The sequence below is a fragment of the Cervus canadensis genome, chromosome 30, assembly GCF_019320065.1.
Source record: "Cervus canadensis isolate Bull #8, Minnesota chromosome 30, ASM1932006v1, whole genome shotgun sequence".
NCBI lineage: Eukaryota > Metazoa > Chordata > Mammalia > Artiodactyla > Cervidae > Cervus > Cervus canadensis.
The window spans coordinates 42,964,141-42,989,475 of record NC_057415.1 but is presented as its reverse complement, the minus strand read 5'-3'; the positions used below and the strand labels follow the sequence as shown (position 1 = coordinate 42,989,475).

The 25,335-nt window shown below is 50.2% G+C and overlaps 1 protein-coding gene across 24 annotated transcripts in view; it reads right to left on the bottom strand.

The window, feature by feature from the left end:
• The window catches only part of MYT1L (myelin transcription factor 1 like), a 399,489-nt gene that overhangs the window by 330,827 nt on the left and 43,327 nt on the right, over positions 1–25,335 (bottom strand). For 23 of the 24 annotated variants that reach the window (XM_043452969.1, XM_043452975.1, XM_043452972.1 and 20 more), the window contains exon 2: positions 24,477–24,564. In XM_043452969.1, the coding sequence (XP_043308904.1) occupies positions 24,477–24,564 (88 nt within the window). Of the gene's footprint in view, positions 1–24,472; positions 24,565–25,335 lie in introns of all 24 variants that reach the window. The other variant, XM_043452986.1, reaches the window with a different exon arrangement.

Sequence of the window (25,335 nt, the reverse complement as noted above, 5' to 3'; positions counted from 1 at the left end):
GGTCGTGAAGATCTTTTTTGTATAGTTCTTCTGTCTATTCTTGCCACCTCTTCTTAATATCTTCTGCTTCTGTTAGGTCCCTAGCATTTCTGTCCTTTATTGAACCCATCTTTGTATGAAATGTTCCCTTGGTATCTCTAATTTTCTTGAAGAGATCCCTAGTCTTTCCCATTCTGTTGTTTTCCTCTATATCTTTGCACTGATCGCCGAGGAAGGCTATCTTATCTCTCCTTGCTATTCTTTGGAACTCTGCATTCAAATGGGAATATCTTTCCTTTTCTCCTTTGCTTTTCACTCCCCTTCTTTTCACAACTATTTGTGAGCCCTCCTCAGACAGCCGTTTTGCTTTTTTGCATTTCTTTTTCTTGGGGATGATCTTTCTACCTGTCTCCTGTACAATGTCATGAACCTCCGTCCATAGTTCATCAGGCACTCTATCAGATTTAATCCCTTGAATCTATTTCTCACTTCCATTGTATAGTCATAAGGGATTTGATTTAGGTCACACCTGAATGGTCTAGTGGTTTTCCCCACTTTCTTCAATTTAAGCCTGAATTTGGCAATAAGGAGTTCATGATCTGAGCCACAGTCAGCTCCTGGTCTTGTTTTTGCTGACTGTATAGAGCTTCTTCATCTTTGGCTGCAAAGAATATAATCAATCTGATTTCAGTGTTGACCATCTACAGAAATCATAGGTAACAAATAATTTCATTGGAAAAGACCTTGATGCTGGGAAAGGTAGAAGGCAGGAGGAGAAGGGGATGACAGAAGACAGATGGTTGGATGGATTTGCTGACTCAACAGACGTGAGTTTGAGCAAACTCCAGGAGACAGGCGAAGGACTGGGAAGGCTGGCAAGCTGCAGTCCATGGGGTCGCAGAGTTGGACATGACTGGGGGACTGAACAATAAATAATCTACCTCTTCAATTGAGAAGAGCATACCATAAACAAGCAAGTTTTTTCAAAAGGTAGGATGAAAAACACAAATGTGTTTTTAAATGTAAAACATATTGGAACTAATAACGTCTAAATGAGACGCACCATTGCCCGTGGAGAGGGTGGACACATTCATTTTTTTACCTGAATCACCAATGTAACTCCTGTTTTTGGCTAATTATAGGATACTTCCCATAAATAGTCTTTCAGTATTTGAGAAAATAATATGCTTACATGCACCTTGAAAATGGAAAAGCACCAAAATCTCACTGGCTTGAAGTTCCTGCTGGAGCACATGTCACGTCCTGGTTCTAGGACCCACATGGTCCTTGACTCGCTCCCCGGAAAGAGGGGTCAACACACGTGTTCACACTGACGCCAGGTCATCCTGCAGGAGGACGGGAATCCTCCTGATGCAAAGTGGACGGACGCTGAGCCGTGTGGGGCAGACTGACTTCTGCATGACTGGACCCCACTTCTAAAGAGGCGCTTTGCACACACACATGGAGCAGGCCACTGGATTCGGAGAATACAGCCAGCAGCACGGCCTGCAGCAGGGTTTCTTTACGCAGGCCCCCAGGAGCCGACGGCAGCTCGCAGCCCAGGACCCTGGGAGGAGCACAGAGGATACCCTGCCACCCTTTAATTTGGTCCTGACTCTAATTTCATCTTTTGTTCCCGAGGTCTCCCTGAGTTCCCGAATGCTCCTGACTTCTAGGGAGCTACATTGCAGGAGAAACATGTGTATACGCTCCCTGTGTGACATGCGTCGCGGGCACCCTGTGTAATTTAACCCTTGCGACAATTTCATGATACAAGTCTTATATCCTTGCTTCTTATTTAAAACTGGGGCTCGGGAGGTTCACTTGGTTGATCAAGGGCCCCTGGTGGGAAGCGGGACCAGAGTTTGAGGCCAGACCCACCTGACACCCGTGGGCAAACCAGCACAGCCTCTGGGTTTAACCCCTGCACTTCCAGAACATGTTCTGTGTTTCTGGGTTTTGCCCTCATCCCAGGCGGACTGGCCAAGACTGCACCCACCCTCCCAGGTAGCTCAGGGTGGAGACCCAGTGTCTATGCTGCCCCTAGCCCACCCTGCCACCCCCTCACCTGCCAAGAGCCCTGAGCCCCAGGCGTGGATGCCTTCTTCTTTATTTGTATCCATGCAGTTTCCTGAGACATCAACAGAGACAATGCGCCTGATTCCTCCTACTCCATCGTCCCCACCAAACACCAGTGAGCCTCAAACTAACATGCCTCGTGCTGTTACTTTACAGAGAGAGGAGAGCTGGACGGCCAGGGCACAGCCCAGCGCTCTACCACCTCGTAACATCAGTTGGCCATGGGGACGGCCCTGCACTCTGCCTGCCGTGGCTGACCTTGATGGACTCAATCCCAGATTCCTTACCATGCTGACCTCAGGCTACAGAGGGGACGGTCTATTCCCTGAATGGACTGGTCATGTTCAGGCTGGGGAGCATTCCTCCAGGAACCCAGCAAGAGTGGGGTGCATGGCTGATGTGGTAAAACCCAGTTTTGAATGTCACTGAAAGGTTAGAGCTGAAATGAGGTTCAGGTTGTGGGCAATCAAGAAATATCTGCAGACACTCCATGCTGTCTGATGACGGTGTGGACAACTACGCACAGTGGACCCAAATCAACCTGGAAGAATTTCTTAAGGGCATTTCTGATGTGCAAGAAGCCAGACCAAATGCTAAAGGGGAGGCAGAAATGACAAAAAAAGAAGAGATAATAAGTAAAATCATGACATTTGTAGTCAGACAGACTTGGGTTCAAATTCTTGCTTTATCTCTTCGTGACTATAAAATCTGGGGCAACTAAAATTCAGCTTCTTTCTTTGAAAAGGAGAATAATGACATCTACCTTTGAAAGCTGTCACTAGAGTTAAATGGGATGGTGTAAGTGATAAACTCAGTGCACTGTCTAATACAAAGAAAATCTGTTATATGGGAGCTTTTCTCATCTTAGTAATATATTGTCCCCAGGCTTCAAAGAGATCTAATAGCAATCAAAGCAGAATCTAATCAGCGTATACAGTAGGTGCAGGTTATAGAGAAGGCACAGGGTATACAGTAGGTGCAGGGTATCCAGTAGGTGCACAGTATGACCTCTGGGGACTCAGGCTGAGCTAATGTGACTGTGTTCAGTTGAGGGATCCAGGTGACGCGCAGAAATTCAGCACATGAAGAAGTTCATCTTGTAAGATCCTGCGCGCTGCAGCTCTGTGAACTTCAACAAATTATTTAACCTTTGAGTGATGATTCCTTATCTGTGGAATATTGATTGTGGAAGGGCCACACCGCATAGGGTAGGGTAAGCACTAAGCTTAATAGGAATAAAAGATGAAGAGTCGTTCACGGTACACAGAAAGCCACCAATGCATTAATCTTTAACAATGACGATGAAAAGGGTGGGAAGGACGTGAGGGGATGGGATCGGAGACCTCAGTGAGGCATCGGTGAAGGGAGTGAAACATTGAAGGATGTGAGGCAATCAGCTAACACACCGGGAAGGGCTCACGCAGCGATCCCGGGTGGGCCTGGAGCCTGGGTCGGCCTCTGGGGGTGCCATACACACGCCCCAATCCAGGTCCTGCTGGGGTTTGCTGAGAGCATCACCTATCGCACGTCCAGAAACTCGGCCCAGCCCTCAACCACCCTGTTATGCCTCAGGAATTATAATAGCCTGAGAAGCAGTGCCTCATCTAATCGTCTGGGCAGCCCTGCAAGGCAGGTCATAGCATTGCGCCCAGTTTATGGATTAATAAGGTGATTCTCAGCAAAGTCACAGAGCTCGATGAAGTTTACAGAGTTAACGCATGGCAGAGTGAGGCTGGAAACTCAGATCTCTCTGACTTCAACGTCTGTGCTTCTCCTAAAATGTGACAATGTTCCCCAAGGGGATAATCCATCCCAGGGATAATGGAATCCTGGGAACCTGCGCTGGGAGCCCAGATGGGTTCTCATGGTAAGACCTGAATATCTCCACCAACTGTGCACTAAGGATGAGCAAGTCTAAGACCCCAGAGGTTTTTATGGTCACATCTGGAAGCCCCAAGAGTGCTCCAGAAAGGCACTGGCAGGTGGGGTGGGTGAGGGGCGGGACGCTGAGCCACGGTCTGCAGGCTACATGCTCAACCCTCTGACGTGATGATGTTCGGGACAGTGCAGGATTGGCACTGGGGACGTGGGCACCGTGCGGGAGGAGAAAGGGGTCTGGGGAGAGCGTCTTAGGCAGGCGACCTGTCCTGCCCCCAGGGTGACAGCGAGCGGCCCAGGTGGGGGGTTAGGAACCAGGAGAGATCACCACAAAAGGCGTGTGGTGAGGCTAGGAGAGCAGTGGCCCCCAAGTCCAGCTGATGTGCAAAACTATGCGGGAAAGAAAGTGTCTGAGCAGGAGAAGCACCCACGCTGACCATTCCATGAGCTGCCTCTGGCGCGCCTCGGTGGCCCCTGCCAAACAGCACCTGGGCTTTGCCACACTGGTTATCTTCACAGCAGCCGGCATATCAGCTATCGTGTCCATCATTTCAGATGGGGACATCGACACTCAGAGAGGTCAGTGAATTCCCAAAGCCTCCAAACAGACTGGGTTTGAACCCAAACGAATGACCTAAAGCACCTGCTTTACATTCTGTTTTAGAAAGAATGCTGGAAGCCGTGTGAGAAGTGAATGCAGCTCTAGACCAGATTGTGATAAAACAAGGGCTGCAGGGGGAACCGAGGGTGGATGCTTCCCAGGTGGCTGGGCCTTCAGGGAGGGTGTGGGCGAGCAGACGGGAGCTGCGCTCGGCACCTGGCCAGCTAGAGCGGGAAGACATGACCCAGCGGTGTGGACTCAACCCAAGAAGATGCTGGTGGGAGGAGTCTGGCTGTGGTCGGGAGATGCTGAGCTAGAGGTACCCGGGGCATCTGCATCCCAGAAGCCTGCACAGGGATCTGAGATTCAGCTGCAAAGACGGGAGATGAGGCTGTGCAACACACACCACCCTCGAAGCAGGCGTGAAAAAATGAGATGGGAGGATAACCAAGGACAGAGCCTTCAGGACAGCATTGCAGTTCCCGCCTCACTTGATTCCCTTTGAGTTCATGAATCTAATATTTGCTCTGAGGCCTGACTTGAAAATTCATTTCAGATTCAGTCTTCTGATTAATATTAATCAGGGGTGAGAGTTGGGGGGATAGCAGATGGGAATTCCAAAGTGCTAGAAATAGATCTGTGGGATATGGAGCAGAGTTTAAAAAGAGGTCATTTTCCAATTTTCCCAAAGCCGGGATATATTTCATTCCTGTAGATGCCTACTTTGGATGGAAATACTTTATTTTCTGAGCTGCAAATGATCAGCTTCTCTGTCACTGTTCACTAGGAATGAAAGGTAGTGATGAAAGTGTGGAAAATATAATCCCCCTTCGAAACGCAAAAACTTAATTTCCATACATTTTGCATAAAGAACCAGTGAGGTGGGTGGAGCTAGAGTTTAGTTAATTTGCACAAAAGACAACCAGCTACCCACATGGAAGAAGTAGCAGAAAAGAGAAGGAGCAGAACAACATGGGGAAATTTCTGGTTGAAACACAAAATTTATCATTTTAAGGCCCAGCTTTCCACATTTAGACCAAGCCATAGCAACTGAACAACATAGCCTATGAAGCTTTTTTTTTTAAACTTGAGAAACAGCCAGAGGTATAACAAAAACCACTCTTTAACAGTGACACTAAACACTTTTTTTTTTTTTACGTTTGGGAAACATGATGGTGAATAACAGATTGACAAATGGGATCCAGTGGTGATCAAGCTGGGCTTCCCCCGTGGCTCAGTGGGCAAAGAATCCATCTGCAATGTAGGAGACACATGAGATGCGAGTTTGATCTCTGCGTTGAGAAAAGCCCCTGAAGGAGGAAATGGCAGCCCCCTCTTGTATTCTTGCATGAAAAATCCTGTGGACAGAGGACCCTGGCGGGCTACAGTCCATAGAGGTGAGTGACTGAGCACGCACCCACGGTCCTGGGAAATCACAACAGAAAATCCTCCCAAAAAATCCTCTTTGTCATGAATTTCCAAAGTACCACCATCTTCCCCCCTGACCTGTGTCCAGCCTGGAGGACACCCTGCGGTTCTGCATTCTGGACTAAGGCTTCCCTTCACACGTTAGCGTCACCTCTGCCTCGAAATCAGCCATGATACGTTTAAGGAATTCACACTGACTTAATTATTAGCCTAAGTAAAATATAATTATGAAGATAAACCTGTAGGGAAGCCGCGGTGGGAGGGGGAGGGGGGGACAAACAATCCGTCCACAAGGCAAAGAAAAAGGACCCTTCAGCTCCGTCTCAGCTCACACAGAACGTGGGATGGCTACAGAGTGAGCTGAAGCTTCAGCAAAGAGGTGTCAAGACCCAACTGTGTTGTCTGCCATCAGGAAGGACCCCGCTTTAGGGCTTCGTGATGTCTTAGCTCTGCTGAGCCAACACCATGATCTCACGTGGAACGTCACTCGGTGCTTCCCACAACATCCGGAGGTGCAGCATAAGATTTTTAAAAATCCAATTCAATTATTTTGTAAAATACAATGGAAAAGAGTTTCTAGGAAAACACCACGCACTCGGATGTCACAGCAGCACCCAGCGGCCACGGGCTTCTCTGCAGGGGCTTTATCACTCTATGTGTGGCCTTGGCCTGTGCGGAGACCTGCCCCATCTCTGCGCAGACGTGGGAGAGCTGGGTGAGACCTCCGTGTGAGGCTTTGCTCCAGGCGGGCGCGGGCCCGTTGCTGAGGCTGCTTGGCTTTTCTTTCCTTCATTCTCCTTTCTCACTTGGATTCCGCTGCTTCCACCTGCAGGCTGCTCAGAGATCCCAGCTGACCTCTGTGTTCAAAGCTGAGCCCTGTTCTTTCCCAGGTCCACGGTGTCCTGGAAGCCAGTCACCCTGGCGAGTCTTCCCCGCTTAGCTGGCCTTCGGAGCTCTTCATCAGGTGGTGCACTTTCCCCCTCCCCTCTGTCCGGCACCGCGGCATCTGAACAATCCTGTGCTTCTGGCTGCCTCCACCTTCTGCCCCTGCAGCGCCTCCTGCCTGGACGCCCACCCCGCACACTTGCAGGAACCGTGTCCTCTGTGGTCTCTTGGCCAGAACCGTCTCCTGCTGCCCCCACAGCACTCAGGGTCTCACCAGCGCCTGCAAGGCACCCGTGGCCTTCACCCTAGCATTAGGAATGATAGGTGTCCCCGGTGAGAAGTCTGTGTGTGCAGACAGCAGCCACTGTGAGCGTCCTGTGCTGGCTTCACCACATCTCTCCCACTATGAGCATGCCACCTTCTGCATTCACATACAGTGACTTATTCCCCGGAAAAGATGTTCCCGAGTCCTACCATGTGGCAGACTTTGGGATGGGATAAACAGGAAGGGAAGGCCTGTCCTTCAGTCATACATCTGGCACATTTGAGGTGAGCCCAAAAGGAACAGACAAGCAGAGAAGAAATTAGAAGCGTGTCCCTAACTGGTTCTCCACACGCAGGCATTCTCTAAGTAAACTGATAAAAACACATCACAGACTACATTCTGTTCACTCGCTCAGCCGTGTCCGACTCTGTGACCCCATGGACCGCAGCACGCCAGGCTTCCCCGTCCTTCACCGTCTCCCGAGCTTGCTTAAATTCACGTCCATTGAGCTGGTGATGCCATCCAACCATCTCATCCTGTGTTGTCCCCATTTCCTCCTGCCTTCAGTCTTTCCTAGCCTCGGGGTTTTTTTCCCCAATGACTTGGCTCTTTGCATTAGGTGACTAAAGCATTGGAGCTTCAGTTTCAGCATCAGTCCTTCCAATGAGTATTCAGGGTTGATCTCCTTTAGAATTGACTGGTTTGATCTCCTTGCAGTCCAAGGGACTCTCAAGAGTCTTCAACACCACAGTTCCAAAGCATCAATTCTTCAACACTCAGCTCTCTTTATGGTTCAAGTCTCACATCCGTACGTGACTACTTGAAAAACTGACTAGACGGAACTTGGTTGGCAAAGTAATATCTCTGCTTTTTAATATGCTATTTAGATTTGTCATAGCTTTTCTTCCAAGGAGCACACATCTTTTAATAGCATGGCTGCAGTCAGCATCTGCAGTGATTTTGGAGCCCAAGAAAATAAAGTTTGTCACTGTTTCCAGTGTTTCCCCATCTATTTCCCATGAAGTTATGGGACTGGATACCATGATCTTAGTTTTTTGAATGTTGAGTTTTAGGCCAGCTTTTTCACTCTCTTCTTTCACTTTTAGTTCCTCTTGGCTTTCTGCCATTAGAGTGGTGTCATCTGCATATTTGAGGTTATTGATATTTCTGCAGGCAATCTTGATTCCAGCTTGTGCTTCATCCAGCCCAGAATTTTGCATGATATACTCTGCATATAAGTTAAATAAGCAGGGTGACAATATACAGCCCTGACGTACTCCTTCCCCAATTTTGAAGCCATCTGTTGTTCCATGTCCAGTTCTAACTTGCTTCTTGACCTGCATACAGGTTTCTTAGTAGGCAGGTGGTCTGGTATTCCTGTATCTTAAGAATTTTGTAATAGTTTGTTGTGATCCACACAGTCAAAGGCTTTAGTATAGTCAATGAAACAGAAATAGATGTTTTTCTGGAATTCTCTAGCTTTTACTATGATCCAACGGATGTTGGCAATTTGATCTCTGATTCCTCTGCCTTTTCTAAATCCAGCTTGTATATCTGGAAGTTCTAGGTTCACAAACAGCACACAAAACTGTGAAAAAGCAGTTAATAAAGAAATAGAGCATGACCTCCCATGGCCCAAAGCCCCGCCTGAGCTTGGCCAGGACTCCAGGCCTCTCGCCTGCCAGGCCAGCTCGGGACTGAGGAGACAGCGAGGAGCGTGTGACACAGGGGACCCTCAATACAGACCTTCATTCCCTTAACATGAGCTCAAGTGAGCACACTGCATATTTCTGGCCTCTTGGTCATCCCGTTGGGTTCATTACATCAGATACAGATTCCCAACCAAGGATGCTGAGGCTTTGGCTTCTGTTCCTGCTCCCCAGGAGAACGGAGAAGAGGGGCAGTCACCTTGGGGGGCTGGACATCACTCAGGGCCCCCATGCCTGCCTGTGTGCACGTGTGTGTGTGCCTGTGTGTGCATGTGTGTGCCTGTGTGTGCCTGTGCACACATGTGTGTGCCTGTGTGGGTGTGTGTGAGGATTCCTGCCATCCTGACACCGAAGGCCTCTGCCTGTAGCAGGAGGTGAGCCGGTGATCTTGTTCTGTGTGCTTTGTTTCTGAGGTCACGATCAGGTCACAAGTGAACACAGTACCCAGAGTGTGGATTTCCGAATCAGAACTTTGAAGAACCCTTAAATGTCAAATGTCCGTCACCAGCATAGCTGAGAAGGTCCCCGAGGTCCACCTGGGGGGCCGCTCCTCACGTGTGTGCCCTCCGGGTCACCACCTGGGGGGCCGCTCCTCACGTGTGTGCCCCCTGGGGTCACCACCTGGGGGGGCCGCTCCTCACGTGTGTGCCCCCCGAGGCCCGTCTGGGGGGGCCGCTCCTCACGTGTGTGCCCCCCGGGGTCACCACCTGGGGGGGCCGCTCCTCACGTGTGTGCCCCCGAGGCCCGTCCGGGGGGGCCGCTCCTCGCGTGCAGCCTCTCGCAGTCACAGCACACATCAGAAATGACAGGACTTGAGAACTCGAATACTTGAAAGGCTCCCGGCCCATCCACACTCCAGGCCACAGACGGTCTTGGGAGGCGGGGTGTAGGATGTGTCCCTGCTCGACACAGGCTAGCCTCCCCATGCGCCTGCCTGGACCTGCAGCAAGTCCAGTCCTCCCACAGCCCCGGCGCCAGCGAAAGCCCCTCCGTGTCCCCATGGTGACCCGACGTCCCCCGATCTCCACCAGCATCTCATCTGTCCCACCCCCCCCGCCGCCGTTGGCTCTCCACTCCCAGGTTTCCAGCCAGGTCGCCCACGCTCGCTCCCTCCACGTCCGCAGTCCCTCTCCCCCCACAGCCCCGGGAGCCTCATAGAATGCCCGTCCGGACGCATCACCTCTCTTCCCAGCACTGTCAGTGATCCCCGTCACACGCACGGTAGGAGCCGGAGCTCTCACACGTGTCACACACGCCCTGAACCACCTGTGATCTGACTCCTGCCCGCTCTCTCTCCAGCCTCCTCCCTGAAACGGTGTTCCTCTTCCAGTCTTCTGAAGCCCCCAGGGCCTGCTGACGGTGTCTCTGCAGTGCCTCAGTGTGGGCCTGCCTCAGGGCCTTTGCACCACCCTCCCCCTGGCGATACTGCCCGGGGTCTCCTCTTAGACCCTTCCAAAGGCGGCACGCAAAGGGGCACCTCGCCCCCTCCAGCCGTGGCTCCGTCCCTCCCCGCTTCCTGCCTCCCTTCTCACATTTCCATCTGCTTTGCTGTTGTCGTTGTTGTTTAGTTGCTAAATCTTGTCTGACTCTTTGGTGGCCCATGGACTGTAGCCCTCCAAGCTCCTCTGTCCATAGGCTTTCCCAGGCAAGAATGCTAGAGTGGGTGGCCATTTCCTTCTCCAGGGGATCTTCCCGACCCAGGGACCAAACCTGCATCTCTTGCATTGGCAGGCGGGTTCTTGATCACTGAACCACCAGGGAAGCCCTTCTTTCTGGTTGCTTGTGGCCAAGCATACACACATGAAGACATTCTTCCCTTACAGGCAAGGATTTTGTTTTGTTACTCCGTCCTTGGAGTTAATGTGATCACTAGCTTTTTGAGGGAGAAAATGAACAATATAAAATTGATGAAACACAGTGTCAACTACAAATTGGCACTCACCAAGAGCACTGCCAATGACTGAGCAACAAAGGCGCTTGCCATCTGCCTCTGGAGACTGAACCCCGCGCTGCTATATCTGCGGACCTTCAACAACCCCTGAGGGACCTCAGGGTGGAGGGAGGCCCTCTGTGCTCCAGGGAGTCTGGTGGGACAGGCCTTCAGATAGTTGGATGTTTTTAGGAACAGATTTTATGATCTCAATCCTTGTATCTCCTCACATCCAGAGAAGCACTAAATCCCTTCATGGCGACATCAGATCCTCATGACTAACGAAAAGCCTTTTGTAAAATGAGCATTTCATGGTTCGCATGGCGCTGAACTCCCCCTTCGCCAAAACCTTCTCTATCAACCTTCCCCCACTGCCGCTCTGGAGCAGGCTCTCAGAGCTCTCTGAGACGCTGCCTCTCGGGCTGCAGTCCTCATTTTGCCCCAAATAAAACTTAACTCTCACCTCTCAAGTTGTACATCTTATTTTGGTCCACAGCAGTAATTAAGAAAAAGTCAGATATTAAACAAAAGTAAGAAATCAATGAGAAGAGAGACTTCTCACAAGGACTGAAGAACACGTAAAGACAACTACCAGTGAACACAGCACTTGCAAACAGCAGAGATCAACGCAGAAAGTGGAGTCACAGAGGCCTTTCCAGGCCCATGGCGTCCCTGCAGAATATGGGGTGACATTACTTTGTAGCCCTTCCCAGAAAGACTAGGTTTTCCACCTGGAAAGCTTTCCATTTCCCAGAAAACAGCCCCATTTCCGGCGCTGCAGCCAGATCTCGCTCCGCCCGGGGAGGAGGCGGAGGCCCAGGGCTTGCAGGAACACGCAGGTTTGGACCAGCCGAGGCGCCGCCAGCCCCGCGGGCTGCTCCCAGCGTGCGCGCTGCTCGGAGGCAAGCCTGAAGGATCTCTAAGGTGGGGACGGGGTTACAGGAAGGAGACACAGGCGACGGCTGTTACTGCTTGCGCATGTCGGGAGGCAGGAGGGGGGGCTACATGAGAGCGTGGCCCGCATCCACCCAGGGAACGTTGCTGCGGGCGAAAACTCATATCCATGCTCTTTGGGGGATTTTAAACCTTTTACCACTTTCATTAAATTAAAATTAGGATATAAAGATCTCTGGGAACACTAACCAGATAATTGTGAGATGAGTGTGGAGAACAGTCTCCCTGTACTCGCGTCATATGTTCCTACAGGAACACCGAAGGAGGAGAGGAGGCAGGAAGGCAAACTCAGATGCATCATTTAATCACAATGTCAATTAAATTTTCCCCCCCAAAATCAAGGGGAATTGGGAAAAAGGATGACCTTTGTCACTCTTATACAATATGAACCATCTTAGCTTCTAATGGCAGTAACCCCAACCGTGAATCTCTATGCTCTAGGAGCTGTGGGCTTGACTATTTTCTAAACTAATTTCTGAGACAAAGGGGAGTAGTCTGAGAAAGAAGGTCTCTGTGATTAAAGTGTGTTTTTAAATAGACAGTAAATATTAGTACTCCAATACTTTGGCCACCTGATGCCAAGAACTGATTCATTGGAAAAGACCCTGATGCTAGGAAAGGTTGAAAGCAGGAGGATAAGGGGACGGCAGAGGATGAGATGGTTGGATGGCATCACCGACTCGATGGACATGAGTTTGAGTAAACTCTGGGAGTTGGTGATGGACAGGGATGCTTGGAATGCTGCAGTCCATGGGGTTGCAAAGAGTCAGCTATGACTGAGTGACTGAACTGAACTGAAATATTAGTGCTGGGTAAGGGACATCTTTAGTGACATCACTGCATGCTATTCTCAAAAGGCTCCTCACAGAGTCTCACAAAACCCACAGAGTGCATCTCCATGAGGTGAGAAGAGATCGTGGCTGCATCCTTATGAACGGCGCCCAGAGGGAGTTGTGGGCAGACTCAGGCAGTGTCCCTGCTAGGCCGGGGTCCATCTGAGGACCACGGTCCTGCCCTGTGCAACAAGGTGGCCGGGACAGGGAAAGCAGGTCATCCTGCAAGCCCACTGAAGCAAGGTCAGTACTGTCCCAGGGACATGAGAAATGGCTGTGAGAGGACAGGGTGGGGCGGGGAGGGGGCACTGGAGGCGGCGTCTCCAGGAGTGGACACTGGGAGGCCTGCGTGCCTGGGGCCGTCGGGATAGTGAGGGTGAAGAGGATGTAAAGCAGTGTGTGTGCCCATGTACGTGTGTGCATACCCGCGTGTGCATGCATGTGTGCATGCTTGTGTGCATGTGTATGCGCACGTGTGTGTACATGCTCACGCGTCTGCATGTGCATGGTATGTGCGCGCGCGTGTGTGTGTGAGATGCACTGGGGTGTGTACGTGACGTGAGTGTTCTGGAGCACCACCTAGTTGAGGCCACCCAGAGCCCCGTGGCAGAGGCGTCCCATGAAGTTCCTGCCTCTCGGCTCCGCCTGCTTCTCTACAGTGCCCCGTGTGCTCGCCCTGGCCACAGCGTGCTGCGTCCTGTCTGCTCAGTGCTCTGAGCACCAGACCCCAGCCAGGGGTGCTGCTCTGGGTCCAGCTGCGGTGCTGAAGAGCGGCCGGCCTGCGGGGGTGGCTCATTGAGGACAGGTCCGGGGCCCTGGCTGGGACGCCGGGCCAGTGCACTTCCTGCACCAGGCTGGCGTCGTCATGGAAACAGAGACGCTCCTCTCCTGGGTCTCTGTGTGGCCACATGGTCGGGATGGCCAGGCCCTCTCTCCTCTGGTTTCAGCTGTACTGGCATGATCCCCACTCACACGCTCTATCCTTCTCTGTCACCCATAAGATCAGTTCCCACAGCGCAGTGGGGGCAGTCCTGGGACCCTCAAATCAGCGGACCTCGAGAGGACTCGGCGTGCTCCCCACACCTCAGGCTTCCTCCCCTCCGCTTCCCGGTGAAGGAGCACTCTGGCCGCCCTCCTCTGCCTAGGAAGACCCTCCAGCACCTTCTCGGATGAGGCTTCTTCCGTCCCTCCCTGCCGACCTCTCCTCTCCCCCCGAAACTCACGTTCACTACCCCCGTGGGTCCAGTGATCAGCAGCCGTTTGTTGTTTGTGGGATGTGAGGGCATGGGTGCAGCAGTGACCCCCACGCAGGAGGTGCTCCGGGGCTCACACACGGACACAACTGTTTGCAGCTTCCTTTTAAGAGAACGAGCCTTTTTATTCCGGGAGGGTTGTCTGTGATTGAAGCCAGGAAGGTGTGACCACTGAACACGCGGAGCCGGTCCTGAAGCAGGGTGCCCGCCTACAAAACCAGGGCACCTTCACACGTGGCCCTCGAGCCGGAGCCCAGACCTGCCCGTCCAGCCACGTGAACGTGCAGGCCGGGCACCAGCCCAGCCAGCACCAGTCCGCTTAGGGTCGGGGTCAGGCAGACCTCCTGAGTTTTACAAACATGTCAGTTCACTTGAAAAATCCCTTGGCAACTGCACACGGAGGTGACTTCACAGATATGTGGGCAAGAGGTGGGAGGACAGAAGGGGGCCGGGGAGACACCAGTATCTTCATGCCGTTCGCTCTCGTCCACTCCCACTGGTCCTCCACACAGGGTCCTGCCCTACGAGCTCCTGATGCTGGGGCCTCCTTATGCAGTGAAACTGGGAGCTGGTGACCCACACAGGAGGGTGTGAGAGGCAAAGTCTAGTATTTATTTATTTTAGACCAACAGGTAATGGAATCTCGCCCTCTCTCCATATGTACGCAGAGAATGCTGTGTATGTTCCATGTCTTCTTATCTCTTTTTTCATGCCTGCTTCCCTTCTCAGCACCAGAGGCCATGCCTGTTTGACCCACTTGCCCAGGAAGCCCTCCCAGCTCCGCCGTCAGAATGCACTCACCCTCCCCGGGGCTGACCCAGCTCTCGCCTGTGGCACCGGGCGCTCACTGCCCCTGCTCACCTGCCAAATCCTGACCTGCTGTCCCCAGAGCTCGGTCTCCACTCATCTTCCCACCCCTCCTCGCCAGGCACAGTGAGTGGACAACGCAGGTCAACCTTGTGGAGAGCACGCTTGTCACCTCTCACCAATGCAGTGATAACGGGTGTCCCAGGTGGCGGTGTTCGTTCCAAGGTGCGGGAGAGGGACGCGCAGAAGGCCCGCAGAGAGAGGGCGGAGAGGATGACGCGCGCCTGGGTCCCACAGCCCTCCCACCTCCAACATCGTATCAGCGAAAGCGGGTTCTTTAGAAAAGGCAACTGTCCAAATTCCCAGTTCCTTTTGTAGAACAGCTACGGGTCAGGATTTAAACACTGTGGAAAAGAGCAGTGTACGGTTAATCATGCAACTGCAGAGGCTACAGCTCAAGTGTTAGGTAAGGACAGAACATAAGTGGCCCTTCAACAATTGTATTTAGAGAAAAAATGTAGTTATTTATGCTTTGCACACACACACACACACAAAAGAAATGAAAAGCAATTAAATCTGATCTACTAATCTAAGCTCTCCTGCTCTGAAGGAAAAAAAAATTATATTAATATATTCCCAGCAAGTTTTAAACCCTGTTTTATATCATTTCTTGAAATACTTTTCAAAATATATTCAATGTTACAAGTCACAGAAGTCACTAATTACTAAATCGATCAAGTTTTGATTTTAAAACAGAAAAGATAACTATTGATTCCAAAATGCTTTCATATACAAAACTAAGGGCTTTTTCCACAGAGCAATCCCCAGTGTAAGAAGTTCTAGGTGGAAAAAGAACACACAGGTTCTGCCTGTGTGAGATTTGACGGTAGTGACCCAGTCTGTGGAGGGGTTCTGCTACGTCTGAGGCCCCCGTGGAGGGTTTACACGCAGCACACATGTAGCATGTTACACACCCCAACTCACGCCATCTCCACGGCGACCCTGTGAAGGTCCACACTATTCATATCCACAATTTAAAACCGACCAAACTGAGGCACAGAAAGAACATTTATCCCCAGTTTTCAAAAGTTGGAAGTTGGGCTTATTTCCTACAAGTTGGTGGGTGATACATGATGTCGCTCAACTTTCTGTTCACTGGAACATTTTAATATGGAAAATGTTACACAAATACAAAAGTAGACAGAAGAGTATAATAAACCCACTTATCCATCAATCAGTTTTAAGAATGTCATTTCGCTGATGACATTTCATCCATACTGCCATCTGATAACCATGTCTATATTATTTGGAAAGTAATTCCAGAAATCATACAGTTTGCCTAGAAATGTTTCACTATGTATCTCTAAAATATAGGAAATTTATTTTAAAGCACAGCCATGATAGTATTCATGCTGTTCTTAAAATAGCTGAGAAAAGAACTGAAGTGAAAGGCAAAGTAGAAAGGGAAAGACATACCCAACTGAATGCAGGGTTCCAGAGGGCAGCAAAGAAATATAAGAAAGCCTTCCTCAGAGATCAGTGCAAAGAAATAGAGGAAAACAATAGAATGGGAAAGACTAGAGATTGCTTCAAGAAATTTGAGACACAAGGGAATATTTCATGCAAAGATGAGCTCAATAAAGGACAGAAATGGTATGGACCTAACAGAAGCAGAAGAGATTAAGAAGAGGTGGCAAGAATACACAGAACTGTACAAAAAAAGTCTTAATGACCTGAATAACCATGATGAGCCACCTAGAGCCAGATACGCTGGAGTATGAAGTCAACTGGGCCTTAGGAAGCATTACTACAAACAAAGCGAGTGGAGATGATGGAATTCCAGCTGAGCTATTTCAAACCCTAAAAGATGATGCTGTTAAAGCGCTGCACGCAATACAGCAGCAACTTTGGAAACCTCAGCAGTGGCCACTGGACTGGAAAAGGTCAGTATTCATCCCAGTCTCAAAGAAAGGCAATGCCAAAGAATGCTTCAAGTATGATACAATTGCACTCATTTCAGATGCTAGTAGGTAATGCTCAAAATCCTTCAAGCCAGGCTTCAACAGTATATGAACTGAGAAATTCCAGATGTACAAGCTGGATTTAGAAAAGTCAGAGGAGCCAGAGATCAAACTGCCAACATCCGTTGGAACATAGAATAAGCAAGGGAATTAAAAAAAAAATCTACTTCTGCTTCATTGACTATACTAAAGTCCTTGACTGTGTGGATCACAACTAACTGTGGAAAATTCTTAAAGAGATGGGAATACCAGACCACCTGACCTGTCTCCTGAGAAACCTGTACGCAGGTCAAGAAGTAACAGTTAGAACTAGACATGGAACAATGGACAGTTCAAAACTGGGAAAGGAGCACGTCAAGGCTGTGTATCGTCACCCTGCTTATTCAACTCATATGCAGAGAGTATCACAGAAAATGCCAGACTGGATGAAGCACATACTGAAATCAAGATTGCTGGGGGGAAATACCAATGACCTCAGATATGCAGATAATACCACTCTAATGGCAGAAAGCAAAAAGGAAATAAAGAGCCTCTTGATGAAAGTGAAAAAAGAGAGTGAAAAATCTGGGTTAAAACTCAACATTCAGAAAACTAAGATCATGGCATCCAGTCCCATCACTTCACAACAAATAGATGGAGAAAAAGTGGAAACAGTGACAGACTTTATTTTCTGTGGCTCCAAAATCACTGTAGATGGTGACGGCAGCCATGAAATTAAAACAGACTTGCTGCTTGGAAGGAAAATTATGACAAACCTAGATGGCATATTAAAAAGCAAAGACATTACTTTGCCGACAAAGGTCTGCCTAGTCAAAGCTATGGTTTTCCCAGTAGTCATGTATGGATGTGAGTGTTGGACCATAAAGAAAGTTGAGCACTGAAGAATTGATGCTTTTGAACTGTGGTGTTGGAGAAGACCCTTAAGAGTCCCTTGGACTGCAAGGATATCAATCCTAAAGGAAATCAACTCTGGATATTCATTGGAAGGACTGATGCTGAAGCTCAAGCTCCAATACTTTGGCCACCTGATGCGAAGAGCTGACTCATTAGAAAAGACCCTGATGCTGGGAAAGAGTGAGGGTAGGAGGAGAAGGGGACGATAGAGGATGAGATGGTTGGATGGCATCACCGACTCAATGGACATGAGTTTGAGCAAGCTCGGGGAGATTTCCAGTAATTCCTTAATATTGTAGAGCTGACATTTTAAATAGCCTAGATAGTTCAGATTTTAAATTTTAATGTATGAGGTGACAATCTTTAATAGGAGAAATATGTTTTTCTCCTGGCTGGATCTTAATACCTGTGTTTCACGTAAAGGGCCACATACAAGGTGGAGAGAATGTAAGGCTCAGAGTGCTGTGACCCTGATGCAGAGAGCAGGTCATGCAGAAGGAAGGACAGCCCCACTCAGACTGCCGACGCCGCGGGTGTGCCTCCTACCCTCGTTCTGGCCTCACTGCCCCGATCGCTTGGCCCCCTCTCGTCCTGCCAGGTTCCTCCTCGCCCAACTTTGGGGGCTCCCAGCGGTGCTGGCCATTCACCAGGGGGCAGCTCCCTCAGGTCCCCCTGCATCCCCTCCCCCTCACTCTCGGTCACTGTGACTCGGGTCACCCGGGCACACGGCTTGGGGCCGCCCGACTCTGTCCTCTGTGACCCTCACCACTGACACACGGTTTTTGAAGATTAAAGAAGCCATCTCCCGGGTGAATCCCCATTGCAGGCCTCACTGCTCATTTCATGTTTCTCAGAATCCAGATGGTGGACACCCTGCAGGGCCTCCCCAGGTCCCTGGTCTGGGCACAGGGGACAGAACTCCCTTTGTTCTGTGGGTTGGTGTGTTCCAAGAGTTAATGGTCTTGACTTTTCCTGTATTTCAGGGCTACTTCTGCGTGGGACTATAGTCTCAAGTGCAAACGAAAATAATTCCTGGTATATATAAAAAAGCACACTTATCATCATGACTGAGCCACTCAGCATGAAAGGGGCAGAAGGAGAGAAAGAGGAGGAAACAGAGAAGGAAGGGAGGGAGAAAGGAGGGGAGAACGGAGGGAGAAAGGAGGGGAGGACAGAGGGGAGGAGGACAGAGAGCAGGAGGGGAGGACGGAGGGGAGGAGGGCAGAGAGCAGGAGGGGAGGACGGAGGGGAGGACGCAGAGGAGGATGGAAGGGGAAAGGAGGGGAGGATGGAGAGGAGAAAGGAGGGGAGGATGGAAGGGAGGATGGAGGGGAGAATGGAGGGAGAAAGGAGGAAGAAAGGAGGGGAGGACGGAGGGGAGGAGGACAGAGAGCAGGAGGGGAGGATGGAGGGGAGGATGGAGAGGAGGATGGAAGGGGAAAGGAGGGGAGGATGGAGAGTAGGAAGGGAGGACAGAGGGAGAAAGGAGGGGAGGATGGAGAGGAGGAAAGAGGGGAGGATGGAAGGGAGGATGGAGGGGAGAATGGAGGGAGAAAGGAGGAAGAAAGGAGGGGAGGATGGAGAGGAGGAAGGAGGGGAGGACGGAAGGGAGGATGAAGGGGAGGATGGAAGGGAGGAAGGAGGGGAGGACAGATGGGAGGTAGGAGGGGAGGAAGACAGAGCAGGAGGGGAGGATGGAGGGGAGGACGGAGAGCAGGAGGGGAGGATGGAGGGGAGGAAGAAGGGGAGGAGGACAGAGAGCAGGAGGGGAGGGCAGAGGAGACAAGCTGTCCTTCAGCCTCTCCCCCCGCACCAGGCTCCGGGCTGGGCTGCTTCCCCATGGGTTCAATTACCGTCCACGTTTGTTGCCTGCTTAGTTTTGAGCTGAGAGAAAGCCTTCATTGCTTCTCTCTCTTGCTCATCTGTGCTTGTGAGGATTTCTAATTTATATGATCAAATGGGTGCACAGTGAGCACAGCTTTCCCCTCGCTCGTATCCAGAAGCAGCCGGAACAAGGCTGCACTTCCACGATTTACTTACTAAAGAGTCAGAGACCAGCACACAGCATAAAGTCAAGGATGGACAAGATGTAAATAAAATGAAAGCTTCAATACAGTAAAACTATGTGGAATTTGAAAGAGGTAAGATATAGGAAGTAGTAAAAATAAGTGTTCAGTCGCTTAGTCATGTCCGACTCTCTGCGACCCCACGGACTGCAGCACGCCAGGCTTCCCTGTCCATCACCAACTCTCCCAGACCTTGCTCTAACTCATGTCCATTGGAAAAGGGAAAAAGTGAAAAGATAATATTGTTAGTCAGAAAACTTAAAAAATAATAAAATATTCACAATGATTAATATATACTCATGGACTAAAATACAAAGTATGAATTTTCTAAGTCTCTCTTCATATAAAGAGGATTTTAAGCATATGATAATGATATTATATGATAGCGAGTTTGGTCATGTAAGAAACAGCCCTGAAGGCAGTGGTTGATGGGCCCCAACGCTCACTGCAGCACTGTTCACAGCAGCTAGGACACGGAAGCAGCCTACATGTCCATCAACAGATGAATGAATAAAAAAGTTCTGGCACAAGTATAAAATGGATTATTAATCTGTTGTAAAAGGAATATATTTGAATCAGGTAATCTAATAAGGCCTTCTAATGCGGTAGATGAACCTAGAACCTATTATACAGAGCGAAGTAAGTCAGAAAGAGAAAAACAAATATTGTATATTAACACATACATATGGAATCTAGAAAGATGGTACCGATGGCCCTGTTCGCAGGGCAGTGAGAGCAATGCAGACAGAGAGGACGGGCCTGCGGACACAGTGAAGGAACGGGCGGGTGGCGCAGACTGAGAAAGTAGCGCTGAAGCACACACATTACCGTCTGTTAGATGGACAGCTGGCGGGAATCTGCTGGATGGTGAAGGGAGCTCAAACCGGTGCTCGGTGACAACCTAGAGGGGTGGGCGGGGATATTCGTACGCCTACAGCCAATTCATGTTGATGTGTGGCAGAAACCAGCCCGATACTGCAAAGCAATCGTTCTCCAATTAAATTAAACTTAAAAATGTTAACAAAAAAGAGAAACACTGGTTGAAGACCATTTACACGACAGCACAGCTCACGTGTTTGTGGTTTGACGTTCTGTGGTTTCTGCATTTACGCTTACGGAAGCCACCCCGCAGGTGGGTGTTCATCTCTAGACAACCAGGCGGTCAAGGAGCTCCTTGGGGGTCAGAGTTTGGAGCGGGGACGTCTGTCCGCCCCACCTGCAGCACCCTCAGCCGGGCCCCACCCCATCCAGCTGATGCTGGGGGCCTCCAACACCCGCCTTCTGCATCCTCCCCTTTGAAACGGGGACAGTCGTCCTTCCTACCTCAGAGAGCTGCCAGAAGTGCCCGCCACAGCACAGCAGGCGCCTGGCCTGTGTGAGAGGAACCTTCCAGAAAGCAGACCCCAGTCTGAGCAGCGACGGAGATTCCTGAGCATCGAAGGCACCCCATGTTTGGGGGTCAGAGCCCCCGTAGAGGGGACAATGCCCTTCACCCTGTGGCTTAGGTGGCCATGGCCCAACTGCGGGAGGAGGCAGGCGTCTGCCGAGCCCCTGGGTTTCCCGCGTCCTCCCAGGCTTCTCTGGTGGGCTCGATGCGCAGGGCACACCGGGTTCTCCTGTCACACTTACTAGCAGCTCAGGGGACACGACTCTTGCTTCCTTTTTAACAAAACCTTCGGTAATCCTTACGAAGGCGGGGGTGCATGGCTGTCCTCAGCTCCCCAGGGAGCCCATGAGTGTGGTCAGGAAACAAGGCCATGAGTGACTGCCCTACAGAAACTTACCAGGTTTAGTAGAGTTAACACTTCAATCGCCTTGAAAAGAGACAGTTGTTTCATGTGTCTATTTAGGAAAATACAGTCACTATCATCAAATATTCAAAATACTATCACATGAAAGAGGAATTTGTCCTTTGTAGCTGGAGCAGTTCCTGCCCATAGCAGATTCTTAAACAGCATCCTTGGACTGAACTGAGCTTTATCTCTCCAGAAGGCAAAACTGGAAGCAATAGGTACAAAATGTGAAAGGGTAATTTCACCTCAACGTATTGTGAATAGCACTCCGACCACTAAGACACTCCAACAGCGGAGCGGCACCTTGCCGGGTAGTAGGCTGCCCACTGCTGGACACGGTCAACCAGGCGGGAAGGGGGCTCCCTTCCAAGGGCTGGTGCAAAGGGCCGAGGAGGGTCCACTCAGCACCCTCTGCAGATCAGCGCAGTGAATGTGGGACAGCTATCCTCATGATGTGCACCTAGAAAAGCTCGGGCTGGGCCTTTAGGAGCAATCACGGTTACTGTATCCCGCGGCTAAGGATGCGGGCATGTGTGTGCTCAGTCGTGCCTGACTCTTTGCGACCCCACGGACTGTAGCCCACCAGGCTCCTCTGTCCATGGGATTCTTCAGGCAAGACTGCTGGAGTGGGCTGCCATTTCCTCCTCCAGGAGATCTTCCCGACCCCGGGATCAGACCCACATCTCCTGCATCGGCAGGTGGTCCTTTCTTAGTGCTGCTGACGAACGGAGCCCTCAGACGGGCCCTGCCCTGACCATTTACTAGTCAGCAGTGTCTCCCTTGGAGGAGGCAATGGCCCCCCACTCCAGTACTCTTGCCTGAAAATCCCATGGACGGAGGAGCCTGGTGGGCTGCAGTTCATGGGGTCGCGAAGAGTCGGACACGACTGAGCGACTTCACTTTCACTTTCCTTCACTGGAGAAGGAAATGGCAACCCACTCCAGTGTTCTTGCCTGGAGTATCCCAGGGACGGCGGAGCCTGGTGGGCTGCTGTCTGTGGGGTCACGCAGTCGGACACGACTGAAGCGCCTTGGCGGCGGTGGCAGCAGCAATCCCCTTACGTCCCACAGGCGGCGGGTCCTGCTTGTGACCAGTCAACCGAAGCAGCGGAGGATGAACGGGGAGGATCTGGAACTGAGTTCTCGGGAATCCAGACGATATATAGAAACAGAACTTTAAATATACCGTGAGGTTACTATTTCTTAAAGTTGATTTCATAAAGTTATCTACGAGCGGCAGACCATTCAAGCACTGATTTAGGACCACAGAGGAATGCAGTCATGTGACAAGACATGAAAAGAAGGAGCATTTTAAAGAAGGAGCATTCTCAACTGCTCTAAAATGTACACATCTCTTGACCAGGTTTTGTATTATGAATGTCTGTTAAGGAAACAATTAGTATTGTAAAAATTTTAGGTAAAATATTGGCTATAAAACTTGTTTGTAAAATTTTAGCAAAATTTTAAAAAGTCAACTGATAAAATTACAATAGACCATTAGATATATTTCAGCATAGGAATGAAGTGGAATACTATTAATCAGGAAAAATGATGTTATGGAAATGTACTTGCTGACACACAGTAGAAAGATATATGTGGTACATCAAGCAAAAGAGTAAAGAACAAAATGCATGGTATGAGCCATCTTACTTTAAAATCATATGCAAAGAAAACAACTGCAAAGGCTTTAAAGCAAGATAGTAATTGTAATTATTTCTGAATTCTGGTATTTTCAGTGATTTTATTTTATATACCAATACATTCTAACATTTTAATTTTTCTACAATGAGTGTATACTAATTAGGTGAAGAAACTAAAATTGAAAAACCTCTTTCTCTGGCAGTTCGGTGTTAGTAGGAATGATGACATTTGGAAGACAGTGCCATAGAAACATCAGGGAGCATAAGAGAGGATGCTTTGAAACACGTATAATGTTTGAACAATTAAAAATCACTTGGTAAATAGAGAGTATTGGTTCATTTCTCACAGTCCTGATGGGGATTGAGTTTGTCTTATTTGTAAGAGTCCCACTTCCCAGCCCAGCCACTCATGATCAGAAGACAAAGAGAAGCCCCGAGTATGCTTCCAGGCCATGGACAGGGCAGGGGTCTCCCTTGCCCTCTGGTCAAGGGGATGCTCCCCACTGATAAGGCTGAAGATCAATAAAGTGACGTCTCAAGACAGGTTGTGAAAGGGATACACATGATCTCCTGGGATGTGTCACCCCAGGAAAAGGAAATTGAGGCCCAAAGGGGTGGGCGGATTCTCTGAAATCCGTGTGACCCCGGGCCGGGGGTCCACCTCCCTGGGCACAGGCGCCTCACGTTACAAGGGGGTGATGATCTGTGCTTTTTAAGGGAGCAGCGAGGGTCGCAAACAACAGGTCAGAAGTTTACGCCGAGGCCCAACACAAAGCAACACAGGATGCATGCCGACCGATCTTATTAACAACCTGCCTCTTCACGTGTAAGGGTATACAGGCATTCTCATCAACAGCCTGCCTTCTCAGGTGTGTCAGCAGTGAAGAGGAACTTTGTGAACAAGAACAGTTCACAGAACGTCACCTTTGCCTCCGAGCTCTGGTCTGTCTCTCGCTCACCTGGAAGACCGGGGTGTCAGGACCGCGGGTCACGGTCGCGGGCTCACTCAGCACCCCACCGATCAGTCTGCGGAGTTTCTCTGAGGCCCCTATTAAAGAATCCCAGTGGAAACAGCCCCAAATCTATAAAACACCATGCATGTGAGTATCAGCAATGCAAAATGAAGGAATGAAACCACTATGTAGAAATCTGAACACGCTTTTCCGTGAATGTCTGCTTGGCTTCATTAGGCTTTTGTTCCCGAAACGTCTGGGTCACACACGGCGCTCTCATCAGTGTAAAGACATCAGAAAAGGTCAGAGTTGATGGGCCATTAAACGTGCACATTTAACCAACTAGGCAAGAAAGTAAAACTGAGGCATCTAGATAGCAAGAACACTAAGAAAGCCTCGCTCAGTCGGCCTGATTTGACACCAGGCGTCATGCATTCCAGGTTCTGCTTGGTTCCAGCCAAGACTCCCGGCAGCCCCAGCAGAAGTGCAGCCCCGCCGCGCTCACCTACCGCGCTCGGGGCCTCTGCAGACGTCCACGCGGGTCAGACGGCTGTCGGGGTGGCAGCTGCGTGCACCTCGGCCCCCACGTGCGCTTCCCTGCAGGGAGAGAGAACAGGAGAGCGGTTAGTGGCAGCGAGCCGGGAAGGCTTCCCCACGCACAGCCTGTTCTCCGGGGATCAGCGGGGGCTGTGCAATTGCACCCAGGAACGTGCTGAGCCCTGACACACAGCCCCCCTGTGTAGCCTCAACAGGGTGGTGATTTTGAGACAGAAGTCAGGTCTTTAGTAAAAACTAAGGAACAAGGTCAGGTGTGTGACGTTTGAGTCAGTCCTGAGGTCTCTGGCCTCCCTCCTGAGACCTCCTGCAAAGGGAGATGAGTCAGAGGTGCAGTCAGACGCCAGGACCTGGCCTGCGGGGCAGGTGCTAGCCACTCACCCCCAGAAGGTTCTGGGCTACAGGCCGTGTGCCCGAGATTTACACACAGCAGTGCTTGGGGGTCAAGTGAGGATCTCACAGTGAGACTGCTCACCCAGGGCCACGTCAGGACAAACCCTAAACAGAAGTCATTTAAAAACCAAAAAAAAGTAAAAAGAAAGATGAGAAGAGGAAGGCAGGAAGTTTCTCGTATTTCCTATTTTCTAGGTTTCTGTGGAAAAGGGGGTGATTGAAGAAAAGGAAAAGAATTCCTTTGGAAAATGAATTCAAATTTTTTTCTAACCACCAACCTTATTCATCCCAATTTTAGCAGCTCCGTGGGAGGGAATATGAAACATGAAATTCTACGCACTCAACTCTGCATGCATTTTTCCAGTCTACCTGGAATGCCCTCCCTCTCCGGGTCTTCACACGCCTGTCCAGACCACACTT